The sequence below is a fragment of the Rana temporaria genome, chromosome 13 (assembly GCF_905171775.1).
Source record: "Rana temporaria chromosome 13, aRanTem1.1, whole genome shotgun sequence".
Lineage (NCBI taxonomy): Eukaryota > Metazoa > Chordata > Amphibia > Anura > Ranidae > Rana > Rana temporaria.
The window spans coordinates 71345901-71359173 of NC_053501.1; the positions used below are offsets into that span (position 1 = coordinate 71345901).

Genomic DNA, 13273 nt, shown 5'->3' on the forward strand with positions numbered 1-13273 from the left:
TATTATCCTTATGCTGCTTCTGTACAGCATGCTGTATTCACGTGTGTGTCTGACTTTTATTTGCCTCAATTCGTCTGAATTGAGAGACTTTTTCTTTCAATTCTTTGGTTGTTTCCATTGTGCCTACCTTTTTTTTTTTTTTTTTTTATCCATATTTATTTTCCACTTTAAACTTGCAAAGCTGATAACATGGATATTGGCTCTCTTCTATACATTTTAATTCAACATAACTTTTGGTTAATGACGCAAATTTCAGTTATCTGCATACCTTTAATGTAGAGCTGCACGATTCTGGCTACAATGAGTCACATTTTATTTGCTTCAAATAGAAATCAAGATTCTCGTGGCGTATCATCTTTCACATTCTACAAAAATATTGGGCTAACTTTACGGTCTTCATTAACCACTTGCCGACCGGCCGCTGTAGTTATACTGCGGCAGGTCGGCTCTATTGCGTGAATCGCCATACTGTAGGTGTACGTCGCTTCGTGCAATAGATACAGTGTGTGCACGCATAGCGCCAGAGCCGGCGTTATTTTTTTCAATTATCAAAAAAAAATTAAAAATCTAGAAGAATACATATTGTCCTAAACTGATGAAGAAATGTTTTAATTTTTTTTTTTTTTGGGGGGGGATATTTATTATAGCAAAAGGTAAAAAAAATATTGTTTTTCAAACGCAGCAGTGATCAACTACCACTAAAAGAAAGCTCTATTTGTGGGGGGAAAAAGAACATACATTTTTGTTTGGGTACAACATCGCATGACCGCGCAGTGCCATATCACAAAAAATGGCCTAGTCATTAAGGGGGTAAATTTTTTCCGGGGCTGAAGTAGTTAAAGTGTATTTTTCCCCAAAAAATTGTGTTTAAAAGACTGGTGTGACATAAAATATTGCAACAACCGCCATTTTATTCTCTAGTTAAAGGCTACTTTCACACTGAGGTGTTTTTCTGGTGCTAAAGGGCTAAAAATGGCGACTATAAAGCACCTGAAAAACGCCTACCCTACCTCTCCAGTGTGAAAGCCTGAGTGCTTTCACTCTTGAGCAGTGTGTTTGCAGGACGGGGAAAAAAAGTCCTGCAAGCAGCATCTTTGGGGCGTTGCGATAACGGTGAATACATCACGCCTAAAACTCCCCCGCCATTGAAACCTCGGCAGCGGCGCTTTGCTGGCACTATTAACCCTTTTTCCGCCGCTAGCGGTGGTTAAAAATGCCCCGTTAACGGCCAAAAAGCGCAGCTAAAATTATGGTAAAGCTGCTAAAAATAGCAGCACTTTACCGCCAATGCCCCCCCCCCCCGCCCCAGTGGTGGTTAAACTGGCCTCATTTACAGCTTGAAAGTTCATTCCTTTGAGCTAAAAGTTACAATGTTTCTCTTTATCTCCGCCTAAGCAATGTTGTAATAAAAGGGGTAGGCTGCTTGGTGTTGTTTTTTTTTTTTTTACAGCTGTGAGCAGAGAACGGCGCTGCACTGAATTGAGGACCTGCTTTTAAGATCGAGGGGGAGGGGGGGGGGGGGTTGAATCACGATCTCAACTCTTGCAGCTCTACTTTAATGCAAACAAAATGAACATAACTTGTATTATAGTCTAAAAAAAAATCTTAAGCTTTCCTCCCTAAAGTGTAATAGGAGAAGCTAATGCGATAACGGAGTATATAGACATTAGAAATGATTTACAGGCCTACCCCACTTTTTAAGTACCCAATGGGACCAGAGCATGTAATGTAAAAGGAAAATGTAGTTAAAGTAAAGCAATAATTTTTTCACTTCTCATTGCATGTACTGCATTGCAATAGTCATTTACAGGCATAACTGATTACCTAGGCAAGCTGGCCGACCCCAAAATGTGTTGCAGTTCTGGGTCAGTTATGGTTCGGGAGCAATGCCATGTGAAGCTGACCAAAATTTCCCATAGACAATGTGTCTGTAAAGCGGGGTGTGCCTGTAATAATTATGGAGCTGCTGTTTTCTTGCTGCACATTATCTCATGTTTGTTTTTTTCCTGCATTTTGCATATGGTTTTGTTTTTAATGATTTTCCATGTAGTTGCTTTTAATTTACCCTGCATGCCTGCTGTTTTATATGCCATAGTTCTAGACACTGCTCCCAACTGGATTTCTTGTATTTGTTTCTTGTAAAGGTGCTTGTCTGTGTTAACTGCTTGCACTAAATCAGCATGTTTTACTTATGTATACAGTGAGGGGGGAAAAAGTGTTTGGATCCCCGGCTGATTTTGTATGTTTGCCCACTGACAAAGAAATGATCAGGCTATAGTTTTAAGGGTAGGCTTATTTTAACATCAAGAGACAGAATAACAACAAATATCCAGAAAAACTAATTTAAAAAGATTAAGATTCAAATAAATTTATAAAAGTGAAATAAGTATTTGACCCCTTCGCAAAACATTACCTGGTGGCAAAACCCTTGTTGGCAGTCGCAGAGGTCAGACGTTTCTTGTAGTTGGCCACAAGGTTTGCACACATCTCAGGAGGGATTTTGTCCCACTCCTCTTTGCAGATCCTCTCCAAGTCATTCAGGTTTTGAGGCTGACGTTTGGTAACTTGAACCTTCAGCTCCCTCTATATATTTTCTATGGGATTAAGGTCTGGAGACTGGCTAGGCCACTCAAGGATATTAATGTGCTTTTTCTTGAGCCACTCCTTTTGTTGTCTTAGCCGTGTGTTTTGGGTCATTGTCATACTGGAATACCCATCCACAACCCATTTTCAATGCCCTGGCAGAGGGAAGGGATTTCTCACCCAAGATTTGACAGTACATGGCCCGTCCATCGTCCTTTTGATGTGGTGAAGTTGTCCTGTCCCCTTGGCAGAACAACATCCCCAAAGCATAATGTTTCCATGTTTGGTGGTGGGGATCGTTTTCTTGGGGTCATAGGCATCATTCCTCCTCCTCCAAACACATTGATTTGAGATCGATTTTTGATCTCATTTGACCACAACACTTTCACCCAGTTCTGCTCTGAATCATTCAGATGTTTGTTAGCAAACTTTAGACGGGCCTGTGCATGTGCTTTCTTGAGCAGGTGCACCTTGCGGGCGCTGCAGGATTTCAGTCCTTCATGGCGTAGTGTTACCAATTGTTTTCTTGGTAACTATGGTCACAGCTGCCTTGAGATCATTGACAAGTTTCTCCCGTGTTCTACCGTTCTCATGATCATTAAAACGCCACAAGGTGAAATCTTGCATGGAGCCCCAGACCAAGGAAGATTGAGTTATTTTGTGTTTCTTCCACTTGCGAATAATCGCACCAACTGTTGTCACCCTCTTACCAAGCTGCTTGGCGATGGTCTTGTAGCCCATTTCAGCCTTGTATAGGTCTACAATCTTGTCCCTGACATCCTTGGACAGCTCTTTGGTCTTGGCCATGGAGGAGAGATTGGAATCTGATTGCTTCTGTGGACAGGTGTCTTTTATACGGGTAACAAGCTGAGATTAGGAACACTCCCTAGTTACCTGTATAGAACACACCTGGGAGCCAGAAATCTTGCTGATTGATAAGAGCCGGTTCACACACAGGCGGCACGACTTTAGGGGAGACTCGGCAAGGCGATCTCAAGGCGACTTGAGGGGCAACTTGCAAAATGACTTCAGTATTGAAGTCAATGCAAGTCGCCCCCAAAGTCGTTCAGGAACCTTTTTCTAAGTCGGAGCGACTTGCGTCGCTCCTATTAGAACGGTTCCATTGACTACTGTGGACCGCGACTTGTCAGGCGGCTGAGTCACCTGACAAGGTCGCCCCTGTGTGAACCGGCTCTAAGGGATCAAATGCTTTTTTTCACTCATTAAAATGCAAATCAATTTATAACTCTTTTGAAAGGCGTTTTTCTGGATATTTTTGTTACTCTTTCTCACTATTAAAATAAACCTACCATTAACGTTATAGACCGATCATTTCTTTGTCAGTGGGCAAACATACAAAATCATCAGGGGACCAAATACTTTTTTCCCTCGCTATACAGTAGTTTATGAATGTATGAAGGTAACAAAAAGAACTAACAATAACATAATTTTTGTTCTCCTCTAGAATGAGATCTTTGCCTCCCGTCATCAGGATGAGAACAGTATTGCCTGTATTGAAGAGAAGTGCTATGTCCTCACATTTGCAGAGTACTGCAGGTAGGGAGTGCGCTCATTTCCCATACATTGCTTCCTTCCAAACAGGAGATCTTTCACTTATATGTAATAATGCTAATTCAAAGTAAACTGTTACAAATTAAAGTAACTATAGGCTCTTTATTGCTCCTCATTAAACTGGTATGTATAAATAGTAAGTATATTGTTACATATACTTGACTGTTTTACAAGTAAAATGAACTATAGGCTCCTTATTAATTATTAAACTGTATAAATGGTATATTGTTATACCTATAAAACATCCAAACCACTCAAATGCAAATGTACTATCAAGTTCCACATTGAGGTAGGTTAAAGCAGTACATGTTCCATCAAACTTTTACCTCCTCCTGCCCAGAGTCTCCATATTGTGACTAGATGCCAAAATGTTATGCTCATTAAGCTATCCCTGTGGCAAATCTTTGTTGGAGATATTTATCCACCAGACCAAATGGATGCATCTAATTATGTTAATCTCTTTCCTCTTTTGATGATTTACATTACAGCAAGTTGTAGTGAAGGGTATGAAGTAGGGCACTATTTCCGTGAGGTTAAAAGGATTAATTGCTTTTACACTTAACGTTTAACCCTTTTAATGCTACCGACACGGGTTCGCTACTGCAACCATGAATTTATAGCACCATGGTACTCTACCAAAGAGTGAAATATTGTGATCAGAGGCCGACAAGCTGCCAATCGTTGCCACACAACAAAAATGCGGGTGCCGTTGCCACTACTGTCTACAATCTTTTGCCTGCCCTACTGCTGTCTGTCTCCTGGTTTCCTCTTTTGGTGTATGTGCCCACATCACTGCCCCTTGGATTCCACACTCTCCGCCTTCTGCTGCCCTCTAAACCCCTAGTCTCCGCCTTCTGCTGCCCCTCCGATTCCCCCAGTCCCAGCCGGTTCCCCTAGTCCCCGCCGGTACCTCATTCCACTGGTCATTCCTCCACTGCTGCACTTCCCTCCTCACCGGTGAAGAGACTGGTGTTCTGTCTTTGTGCCAGTCTCATTTCCAGCTTACCTTCAGAATGCGAAGCATGCCCACTGATCTCTTTAGTTTCTAAATTATTTCAGAAGTTCTCAAAGTGGCAGCCAAGTTGACGATCAGGGACTCTATCCTCAATCTATTTCTCTAGCTCATGTGGGTTCTGTTTATACCTCAGATACAGTATTTTCTGAAAGATGATTTGTCTCGCCTGGTAAACACTGCCATCACAGCATATTACATATTACACAGCATGATGCCTGTTAAGGTAGTGTGTTACATTAAGGCAGTCCATTAATTTTGAACGTGCCAACACATGCCATAATGCACATGAAGTTTTTTAATGCAGAGCACCATAATGCAGTGTATCCCCCCACTACCATATAGTGCATATGATGCCATTCCTAGATGGTGCTCCCAAACGTGCTGTGTTGCAGTGCATTTCCACATGGGTGTTAAAGAAACATTGTCACTTTGCTCACTAAGGCCCACAACCCACTGATGCGGGGGCTGCGGTTTTCTGGAGGATCAGCCAATCGGGTGAGTGTAGAATTTGTGCCCACCCCTAGAAAAAAACGAGCAGCTGACCCATTCATTGCAATCACAGCCCGACTGCATGGGGGGGGGGGGGGGGTCTTTAAGGACAAAACTTTAACATGGTATATATTAATGAAAACCCCCATCATAGCTTTTAAGTAAAAAAAAAAAAAAAGCCATGGTCAAGCTTAACTGGCGTTTTTTCCAGGATATCAAGTCAGTGAGATCTGGATGTTTTATTGTTTCTTTTGTTCATGTGAGTTTCAGTAGTGTAAGGTGATTTTAGCCGTATAAGTGCACTTGTAACACAGATGAGTACTGTGTATGATGCTTTCATTTGAACCAACCGTTATTTTTTCAGAACGGTCTTTAAATCCCAGTTCACATGGTTGCGAATCCACTGTGGGTTCCCGCATCGCACCCGACTTGCAAAGCTCACACTGCCATATGCAAACTGCTGGGAGTGTCAATACAATGTTAATGACAGCCCCATTTCAGTTCGCATATCGCAGCGTGAACTGACAGTTCTGACAGAAATCGGATGTGAACTCCCATGCGACCCAATTCTGGTGCGGACCAAAAAAAAGTGTGCGAGTTTGGTCCGGATGCAATGCGAATTCAGCCATACTATATCTGTATAGCGGGCATCGCAAAGACATTGCATGCGATCTCGCACAGTGCACCAGTGTAAACCCAGCCTAAAGGTTTAGCTCAAAAGTAGGCAACTGCTGCCCTCAGCTGTGATGAAGCTGCATATCCCATCATGCCTCTGTGAGTCATATCTGTGATTGTCAGGGTCTTGCAATGTCTCATGGGACTTGAAGTTTCAAAACAGCTGGAGGGCAGAGGTTGTCTACCCCTCTGGTTTAGCTCCTTTTTCTTGGGTGCTGCTTGGGCAAAGAAGGGGGTTGTCCTGAAAAATTACCGGTGGTGGAAATGTCTGTTTTTTATACTGTGATGAAATACAGTTTTCCAGGTCTATGTTGGTGATAACTCCTGAATTATTCTCTTACCGTCCATGTCTGATAAGACAATTATATATAGGGGAAAAATGATGAGAAATGTTTCAAGGCCACATTACTATTGTTTTACCTTATCTGAACAGTTATTGCCCCTCTTGACTCCAAGAATGGCAGTTTAATATATTAGTTTCCCAGACGTTAGGTGTGGTGCCTGCATTAGTTTTCTCTTTTTTTAGGCCTTTTCCTACTTTTATTTTTACCTGGTGATCCTGAAAATAGCATGCTTCCTGTCCTGTGGTGACACACGCTGTCCTGTGGTGACACACGCTTGCACGTACACTCTGTGTTGTATCTGTGGAGGAGCAGCATTGCCACCCTAAGACAGGAAAACGGAGCATATCCCCCTATCTTCATCTCTTAAGAAAAAGTTGCAGGATTAGGTCCGATGCTGCAGCTGTCCCCTGCCGGTTCTGAGCAAGAGAATGGAGCAATTAAATGACCACTGATAGCTCAGTTCTCCTTCAGCTCTGAGCAGAGAGTGGTGACTGTTAGTCACTGCTGTCTGCTTTGCTCCCCCCACCACTCACCGGAACTTCAGACTGGGGAGGGACGGGAGCGGTTGGCTCTGGATCTCGGTCTCATGTTGAGGGGCTGAGCCAGCCTGCCGATCAGGCATCTGGGTGGATTTCTTCAGTATGTTCAGGATTCTTCCAGAGACTGGAGCAGCTTCATGACATCAGCCAACAGCGGGTTTAGTCTGCTGATTCAGGTTACATGAGAGCACAAGTGAAGTAGAATGCAACCATTCTAACACCTGGATATGTTTATTTGTGAACCATTCCATTGTAGATTTTGCTTTGTTTTGGATCATTGTCTTGTTGGAAGACAAATCTCCGTCCCAGTCTCAGGTCTTTTGCAGACTCCATCAGGTCTTCCCATCAATTTTAACCATCTTCCCTGTCCCTGCTGAAGAAAAGTAGGTCCAAACCATGATGCTGCCACCACCATGTTTCACAGTGGGGATGGTGTGTTCAGGGTGATGAGCTGTGTTGCTTTTACGCCAAACATAACGTTTTGCATTGTTGCCAAAAAGTTTGATTTTGGTTTCATCTGACCAGAGCACCTTCTTCCACATGTTTGGTGTGTCTCCCAGGTGGCTTGTGGCAAACTTTAAACACTTTTTATGGATATCTTTAAGAAATGGCTTTCTTCTTGCCACTCTTCCATAAAGGCCAGATTTGTGCAGTATACGACTGATTGTTGTCCTATGGACAGAGTCTCCCACCTCAGCTGTAGATCTCTGCAGTTCATCCAGAGTGATCATGGGCCTCTTGGCTGCATCTCTGATCAGTCTTCTCCTTGTATGAGCTGAAAGTTTAGAGGGACGGCCAGGTCTTCGTAGATTTGCAGTGGTCTGATACTCCTTCCATTTCAATATTATTGCTTGCACAGTGCTCCTTGGGATGTTTAAAGCTTTAGAAATCTTTTTGTATCCAAATTCGGCTTTAAACTTCTCCACAACAATATCTCGGACCTGCCTGGTGTGTTCCTTGTTCTTCATGACGCTCTCTGCGCTTTAAACGGACCTCTGAGACTATCACAGTGCAGGTGCATTTATATGGAGACTTGATTACACACAGGTGGATTCTATGTATCATCATTAGTCATTTAGGTCAGCATTGGATCATTCAGAGATCCTCACTGAACTTCTGGAGAGAGTTTGCTGCACTGAAAGTAAAGGGGCTGAATAATTTTGCACGCCCAGTTTTTCAGTTTTTTATTTGTTAAAGTTTGAAATAGCAAAAAATTTCGTTCCACTTCATGATTGTGTCCCACTTGTTGATTCTTCAAAAAAAATTACAGTTTTATATCTTTGTTTGAAGCCTGAAATGTGGCAAAAGGTTGCAAAGTTCAAGGGGGCCGAATACTTTCACAAGGCAGTGTGTATTATATATATATTTATTAGTGTGTGTGTGTTATAAAATTGCATACATACCAGTAAAACCTTTGTTTGAGAGTAACTTGGTTTGTAAGACGAGCAACATTTTTTAATAACTTTTGACTTGATACAAGTAGCATCATGTCACAACTGAGTATGAAAGAGAAGAGAGGCGCCTCTAAGTGTAGCAATTTGGTTACATTTAATGAAGGTACAACATTTACCAACTCACATGGTTGATGATTAAAACAGGCACATCTAAGTATTCAGGGATCTGGGTTCAAGCTGTCCACATAGACTGTCCTCTGCACCACCATTGATGTTGTCCCTTCCACTAGCGGTTCAAGCCTCGCTTTCAGATCGCTCTACTGCAGGGTAGTCTTCCCGGTCATGATTGCAGACTGACAGCGGCGGTGCAGAGGATTGTGGATGTGGATCGCTTTACATCAGATCCCTGCACTTAGATGTGTCTTCTTTTTTTTTTTTTTTAATCGTCAGCCATGTTGTTCCTAAATGTAACCATATTGCTACACTTGGAGGCGCCTCTCTTCTCTCTTAAATTCTGTAGCTCCTGCTGGGTTTTGCTTCTAATCCCCTGGTGGAAGCTTCCATTTGTGGATGGGCATTGTATGGTTACACAACCTATCACATTGCTATAATCTTTTTATATGGACTATAAACTGAAGAACTTATGAATAAATGGTTGTGGAACGAATCCTTTTGCGTTTCCATTATTTGTTATGGGAAAATTTTGCTTTGGATTACAAGCATGCTTTTGGAACGAATTATGCTTGTAATCCAAGGTTTATCTGTACATCCATACATACGTACTAATTTACATATATATAAATATACGAATTTACGACTTCTGTTTTCTTTCCCCCAATAGATTTTGTGCCTTGGTAAAGCGTCGAAGGGAGGGCTGTCCGAACATGAAAGTCTTGATTGTCCCGCCCTCAGAAGAGTATTGCACCCCCATACATCGCAGGGTTCCAGACAGCGCAGGCTCCGAGTTAGTATTCCTTTGCCGACATGTGTACGATTTCAGACATGGTCGAATCCTGAAGAACCCACAATAGTATAAACTTGAGCTTCAGGTGGATACGTCTACATGCAAAATTGTCGTCGGATTGCGAGGCCTTTACAGCCCAAGACTTTCAGACAACATCCCAGCAACACCCCAAGCACAGAGGGGAGATGGGAACGTCTTGTAGTAGCCACTTGGCTCTGGATTCAGGAAAAGACACTGGTTTCAGTACTCAGCAGTTGAAAGCACAGCACTTCGTTAGAGATGAGCAGTAATTAAAAAGAAAATGAGAAAATATATATGTAACATATAAATATATATAAATATATTAAAGTATATATATATTATATATATATATTGGGGAAAAATAAGCCAGTAAATCAGGACAGGAACCATGTGTGCAAGGTTGTGTAGAGATGCGGTAGTGCATGACTGGACTTAGTTTGGTTCAAATGCCTTAATATGTCACACAGGTCTCGTTAACCCCACATAGAAGTGACATTAGTCCTGCACATTTATACAGGTTTTGTTTTTAATTTGTGCGGACTCTCCTCATTTGTGTTGAGAAGTATCTGTTGCTTATAAAGCATACCTGCTTCCCTTTATTAATTTATAGCACACCCCAGCAATCAAGTGATCAATTTACCACCATATATATGTTTTATTACTACTAGAACCCAAGTAAATTTTAGTTATATATTGCTAGTTTATTAATTACTTTTTTTCAAACAAATTACTTTGAGTATTGTCTGCAATGGAATATTTGAAGGGTTCCTCAATATAAAGTGTACCTTGCTTCCTTCTGACTTGTGAAGCAGTTTAAAGGTCTTTTCTTTTGGCTGTGGTTGGCTGGTTTAAGCTGACCATACAGTATTCTATTTTCTTAACACGTTTTTTTCTTCGACTCTATACAATGCGAATGGACTCCTTTAATCTTTCAGTTAAAGATTGTTGGGCAGGAAGGTTGCCGACAGGGTCACCTACCTAGCAAATTTTGGTTTAAGAGGAGCCAGATGAAATTTGCGTTGCTCTTCTTGCGTTTCCTGACACAAGATGCATACAGTCACAGAACATGGAAAATACTTTTCAGAATTTTCAGGTACAACTCCGCTGCAAGATATACAGTGGATATAAATGCAGCACATAACGGTGGCAGTTATTTAATTGGCTGAAACAAAAGTTTTGAAAACCTGTCATAACAGGTAATAGGGTATGCTATTCTGTACACAGATGTAACATCTCTTCATTCTTATTGATTCCTATGTTACCTTTACCCTTTATTATTGGCTCAGCCCAAATTAGGTTGCCCCGAGTTCGTACCCATTTTTTTTACAAGTTAAAATTAAAGGCATTGATTGGATAATATAAACATTCTTTGACCTCTATCCCTTCAATGTAAAAAAAGAGTGTATCGTCTACCCATACCACTCCCTTTACCCAACGCTAGAGCATCAGTGTGTATCTTCAGTGAAGCTGTATGCGGACATCATTTTGTTCTTTCACTATTGTAATGGACAGAATTGTGTCTGTCAGGCCCTCATAGCTACAGAATAACTAGACACAGCAAAATGCCAGGGTGGGTGGTGAGACTTTCTATTTTGCTATACCGGGGATATATTATTTTTTGTAATTCTCGTAGAATTAGTATTAATCCTACATTTCATTTTCACATTGAATGGGCCTTTCTCACAGTGGAAGAACCCTGTTAATTAACTGCTCTGTGCACAGGCAAACTTGCTGGGTAATTGCCTAAAAAGGATAATAACACTCCACTGCACAGAGGTGATCAGTAGCAGCGTTTAGCCCTTTCAGGGAAAAGAGTACTTTAAACCAATAATGACTTGAAGGATGCTTCATTTTCAAGGTAGTGTTTTATCAAAGTTTACTGACTTGGCCTTCTGAAAGAAAGATGTCCCCTTCCTTGGCCATTACAAGAGACCAATGATATGACTTGCATTGTAAAAAAAAATCTGCTACCTGATTGCTCAATATGTTTGCCATTTGCCTTATGTGTATACAATCTAGATAAACTTTTATTTATCAGAAAGACAGATGTTCAATTTTAATGAGTGAAAAAAAAAATGAACCCACAAACAAAAAAAACACCAAAGGACATTTATACCAGAAAACATGAAATGATATTGCTGGTAGATAAACTCTGTAGCTTGCACTAATGAATAAATAACACTGTATCCATACTCTAGATTCTGTAATCACTAGTTTAAATTGGAGATCTGCATTTTCAGTTTTAGCCAAGCCAAATTTGGAACCCAAAAACCAAGGCCGCAGGAAAGAGTTTCCAGAAACGTGCTTTAATAATTCTGTGCTCCCAGAGAAATTTTGGATATTTTGACAATACCAAAGAGTTCTATACTTACAAGATATTATTACTGAGCCACCTGGCAGAAGTCCCCTTTTTTTTTTATATATATATATATATATATATATTGCCTGTTTAATACTGTGATATTCGTTTGCATTGTTTAACAATTTAGGACTGGAGGGCTGTGATAAAATTTAGACCAGTCAGCTGAGATATTGGCATTTAACTCCATCCAACATGACAAGTCAAGTGAGCCTATGAAGGTATATTCGTTGAAGCTGTCACCATGACTTTGTGCATTTAATTAAGTTTAAAATCAAAATTTCCATGCTACATCACTTTTCTAGGGTACTTGGTGCAGTCACTGAATGATTCAACTATCCACTAGGGAAATGTGAAATGGTGAGGAGCACTTGAGTTTTAAGATACCCAATAAGTAACCAGTAAGTCTAGACACAAAATTGGCATTGGTTTTTGTGTCTACACTTACCTGTTATTGGGTATCCCAAAACCCGGGTGTTCCTTACCATTCCCCATTTTCCTAGTGTATAGTGCTTTGCATATATTTGGGGTTGATACCCACGATTGGGATCTCTCTGGCCGTATTTGGGATAAATATATATAGCACAGAATGATACCCTCATAGCTTGCCTCAGCAATTACCACTACCTTAGTTCTGTTCTCATTGACTCCCTTTTAGCCAAATTCTGCTATATTTATACTTTTCTGTAAATTTTCCCTCTTGAGGATTTTGATGTGGTCACAGATTCCCCTGCAAACAATTACATTTTTCAACAGCTTTGACCAAACTATAGAAAATGGCACCTATGCCAAGTGTACGAAAACGCTCCGCCAGCACGTACCACATAGGAGAGCACTTGAGGCTGGAATACCTGGCCCCAATATCAGCTGGTATCGGCCAGTCCAACAGAAACTGACCGACATTCGGCCAGTGTGTACAGCAGCCTGTCCAACGAAAGAGCCAGCAGCCAATTGAGCAGAGCATGTCCCCCTGTTAGAACACAATAGCTTAGTGGCGATATCACTGAGAACATCACATAGTTGGTACAGTGAGCACCTCCCCAGCCTACTGGGTTGAAAGAAAAAAAAAAGAAAAATAATGTGTACTGTCTTCTTGTAGTAGAATGAAGGGCTTTTGTATCCACCCAATTAAAAACATTTATTTTACTTGATTTGACCCTATGAACGAAGATGCTCCTATACGGAATGGAGCATGTTTTGGCCTTTCTCAGTTATACAGTACAGATGTAAATCTTTATTACGGACCTAAAGGTTTCAGCATATGACATCATATGAGGGCAGAGGAAGGGAGAGTAACCCAAGTACATACAGGTAGATT

The 13273-nt window shown here is 41.1% G+C and overlaps 1 protein-coding gene across 1 annotated transcript in view; it reads left to right on the forward strand.

Annotated features, from left to right (window-relative positions):
- The window catches only part of BAHD1 (bromo adjacent homology domain containing 1), a 109039-nt gene extending 96024 nt beyond the window's left edge, over positions 1-13015 (forward strand). The window contains exons 6-7 of the mRNA XM_040333325.1: positions 4049-4140; positions 9453-13015. Of these exons, the coding sequence (XP_040189259.1) occupies positions 4049-4140; positions 9453-9642 (282 nt within the window). The 3' untranslated portion in view covers positions 9643-13015. The remainder of the gene's footprint in view (positions 1-4048; positions 4141-9452) is intronic.
- Positions 13016-13273: the final 258 nt, after the last annotated feature.